Source organism: Pyxicephalus adspersus, unplaced genomic scaffold (genome assembly GCF_032062135.1).
Source record: "Pyxicephalus adspersus unplaced genomic scaffold, UCB_Pads_2.0 Sca2170, whole genome shotgun sequence".
NCBI classification, from domain to species: Eukaryota; Metazoa; Chordata; class Amphibia; order Anura; family Pyxicephalidae; genus Pyxicephalus; species Pyxicephalus adspersus.
This window is the reverse complement of record NW_027319177.1, coordinates 1-4,265: the sequence shown is the minus strand read 5'-3', so window position 1 is coordinate 4,265 and position 4,265 is coordinate 1. Positions and strand designations below refer to the sequence as shown.

At 38.5% G+C, this 4,265-nt stretch overlaps 1 protein-coding gene across 1 annotated transcript; it reads left to right on the top strand.

The window, feature by feature from the left end:
* Positions 1-2,541: 2,541 nt before the first annotated feature.
* On the top strand, positions 2,542-4,246 carry LOC140321307 (protein lin-7 homolog A; the record flags this gene model as incomplete). The annotated part of the gene is given in 2 exon segments (XM_072398116.1): positions 2,542-2,622; positions 3,932-4,246. Coding segments are annotated over 2 exon segments (300 nt in total), but the record flags the coding sequence as incomplete, so codon positions are not given.
* Positions 4,247-4,265: the final 19 nt, after the last annotated feature.

Here is a 4,265-nt window from a genome sequence, read left to right as displayed (position 1 = left end):
CTCACAGAATCTGTTGAGGTTGGGAACAAAGTTTAAATGTATTTCATATTGTGAATGTTACTATTTATATTGTATCAGATATTGATACTGTTTGAAATACCTATTTTAATATACTCTAGCCACGAAAAACCCTGTTGTACTTTTGTCTTTCAAAAATGTTTTGCAGGTCCAGAAGCATGTTACAGTATTTAGATTCAGCACCCTGAAGACCCCTATGAAGCAGTTAAAAAAAATTCACAGAGCTTAAAAAAACATAAAAAAGCTTGCCCTGATAAAAAAAGAAGGGGGGGGGGTGGGTAGGGGTGATGAAGAGGGGAAATGGGGGAGAAAGGGAATTGAAAGAGTACCTAAACTCAGAAATCTCACTGTACATAAAAAAAGTTTATGTAGGGTAAAAATTCTGTTTGTTTGTTTTTTTAAAAAAAGGGTGCAGTACCGCCCTCTAATTCTGAATGAATGGGAGCACAAAGCCTCCAGGGGAACCTACGTCACACATCCCGAAAGGCTCTTGGGTGCTCTCTGTTACCAACCAATACCAGTGACCAAGAACATCTGTCTTCAAATATTAAGGAGTGTGACTGAACCCCATATCTTCCAGAATTTTTTTTATTTTGTCCTGTGACCTGGCCACCATGTTTTCTTGTACAAAATACCACTGTACCTTTTTCTCTACTTGTGCCAATGAAGGTGTATACTTATTCTGTGCTTTCGAAGCCTCATAACTGCATATATGCAAGATTCTACAGCTCTGATAGCGAGTGAGTGCTAGGCTCACAATATTTAGAATGAAATTAGGTGATGTCACTGCTGTGCTGCATAATGTTCTCTGTGCTGAAGGGAAAGCTGCATTTCCTTTAGTTTCATGCTTCTGGTTCACCCATTTTGTGAATCTGTGCTGTCTGAACCTTTTTTACCTGTTGGGAAATGGATAAATCAAGTGACTGAGCAACCATGATGCATAAAATCTGTTTTAGTTACTAAAGAATATATTCAATGTATTTTTGTTCATCTGATATATTTCAAAAGGCATCCAATTCTAGGCAGAGCCTCTTGCTGACTGAACCTTTGCCCACCACATAGGGGCCAGATGATTTGTGCACCTTGCGAAGATAATAGATTATCTAAAAAAAATTGTTAAGCGCAATGCAGACTGCTGTAAAGAGTTGAAATATTTTGAATTACACTGGGGAACAATTTTTAACAAATTTTGGTTGACTTCAACTTTTAAGCTAATTTACACTAAAATAGGTATGCTGATTCTGAAAGTGCAGTTAGTTTTCTTCTATCATGTCAGTTTTTTTCTCTACCACCTATATTACTGCGATTACTGTAGTGTGGATTTGTACAGGCTATTCATTTACATTTAAGACAGTGTGCTGAGAGGTTGTACACTGCTCTACGTACTGAATAAGCAAAATGTATTCTTCTACGTACACACGTATTTTCTTTCTTTCAGATCATGTCTGGCTCTGCTGTTTCTCGTAGTAAATGCCTAAACAAGCCTGATTCATTTTGTTATATCTGTGTCAGTTTCACCATTCCCAATCAAAGGGTGAACATCAGCACATTTGTAGAGCAAGCCTATTTGGCATATTTCAAAGTTAAACTTGGTGATCAAGATAAGTCTTGGGCCCCTCATAAGGTGTGCAAACAGTGTATTGAGGGTTTATGGATGTGGACAAAGGTAACACGTGATAAGATGCCATTTGGTATACCTATGGTTTGGCGAGAGCCAGGAGATCATTTCAGTGACTGTTACTTTTGTATAGTGAAAACTTCAGGATATACCAAGAAAAATAAACGTAACATAGAGTATCCTAGTCTACCATTGGCTATACGCCCAGTGGCTCATTCAGATAAAATCCCAGTGCCGGTTTTTGTTACACAACCCTCTCTTGAAGAACATGATTATGGTAATGAACTAGGTCAGGGGTCAGCAACCTTTACTATCAAAAGAGCCATTTTGCCTCCTCTTCCACTAAAGAAAAATAGTCTGGAGCCGCAAAACATTTCGTAAGGGATTTGATCAGCATGAGTTGAGTGATTTGGCACATGATTTGGGACCATCGAAGAAAGCTTCAGAACTCCTAGCATCAAGACTGTGTGAGAAAAACGTATTTGAAACGGAACAAAGGTTTTGTATTTTCGAACCAGAGAAATTGCATTTCTGCAGTACTTTAGAACTAATAGTGGCTTTGTGTATTGCCATAGCATACCTGGTTTAATGGAGGAATTGGGAATTCCAATCTTTAACTCAACTGAATGGCGGCTCTTCATCGATAGCTCAAAGCGAAGCTTCAAGTGTGTTCTCCTTCACAATGGCAATATCACCAACACAATTGGGTCATCTGTGTTGACCTTAAAATGGTATGCTTCCTTCTTGGTCAGCAACAAGGATACACCTGTATCCCTGGTATATGTGCATGTGGGACAGCAGAGCTTGTGAGAGGCATTGGGTGGAAAGGAATTGGTCTCCTATATCTGCCCTAAAACCAGGTGATCCAAACATTCTACATGAGCCACTTGTTGATAGAAAGAATATCTCGCATTATTCCAGGAGGAGTAGCAGAGCGACATGGAGGACTCAAGAGGGGAGATCAGCTACTTTCTGTGAATGGAGTGGTATGGATAACTCATTTTGCGTTTTGAGCATTGGAGAGCATTCATCAGACATTAGTGCTATGTCAATGCAAGATTATTTAGCTGTTATTCTTTCTGCATACTACAGGTATAACTTTATGAATATTACAAATGCCATTGTAAGTGATGTAAATTTTAAGCTTTGAAGCTAATTATATTGCTGTAAAATTACTAGGAGATACAGCTTTAATAAACCCAGATTGTTATGGCATCACTACTCTCCCAAACAGAGGCATTCAATGCAGCCATTCAAGACAACAAGGGTTGTTCAAAAAACATACTTTAAAAAGCCATCATTGGGCTCCATTACTTTACCCAAGATCAGATAATTTTACAAGTCTACTGCACACAGAACTGTTTTTTGGACTGACCAAGTCAAACATCCACTAATGATTAAACTGTATCATTGTAACATTTTAGCAAGTTCAATTATTTCAGCAAGGGACTATATATTCTAGGAGAAATTAGAAGATCACACATAAAAACTGTGCAGGCACCAGGATTTTCATAATTGTGTCACCTCTGAGCCAGCATTTCACTCCAAGAAGTGGATGCTGACCTTGGGTAGTTCCTTCTGGAGAGAAAAGCAAAACAGAACATTTTCACTTTAAATCATCCATCCCACATCACATAGCTACCTTCATATCATTAGGGTGTTTGACAACAGAAATGTTACAATTCATGATGATTGTGTCTGCTTTAAAGTGCATTCTCAAATGCATGTTGCTTTCAAAATGGTTTGTGCCAAGCAATCAGGTGCTTTTCTGGAAGAGAAACCTTCCAGGGAGAGCAATCAAAAAGAACAGAGCTATAACATTACATGCAGCTGAACCCTGCAGGCCATGTTCATTTTGACAGTTCATTTCAGCATGAAGAGATTACTTTGGCAAGATTTCACAACTATCAGTGACCTGTATGACATTGGCTTATTTCTGCCATATTCCTCTTACATGATTATTGAAGAAACTACAGAAAAGACATTGCACTATAGAGAACTGAATGCAATGGTGAGCCTTTGTTTATGCCTGGGCTGCCATATGTTTTCAATGCACGTCTGGAATTAAATTAAATATGTCAAACAAATATAAGTTAACATTGCGTTTAACTGCCCCTTCAATTATGCATGACCCATCGCCTGACACTCATGCAGATATTGCTATACTGAAAAGGATTTCAATAAAACATTACAGGATAATTTATACTTCACTGAAATGGTCCTTTCCTAGCTACCTAGAGAAAGAGTTAATTGAGCTGATCGGTGATTTTAGGTGTTTTCTTTTTATATATGCAGAGTGTGGAAGGAGAACATCACGAGAAGGCAGTGGAGCTGCTGAAGGCTGCAAAAGACAGTGTTAAGCTGGTAGTGCGATACACACCAAAGGTGTTGGATGAGATGGAGGCCCGCTTCGAGAAGTTGAGGACTGCTAGGCGCAGGCAACAACAACAGTTAATAATTCAACAGCAGCAACAACAACAGCAACAACAGACACAGCAAAATCATATGTCGTAGGTGAGAGTTTTCATTGCTTTCACTTCTTATCTGAATAAAGCAAAATGCTGTATGATAATATACTGTATGTTGAATATGAAAAGTGGATAGGATAAATCCCCTTTTGTATTGATCC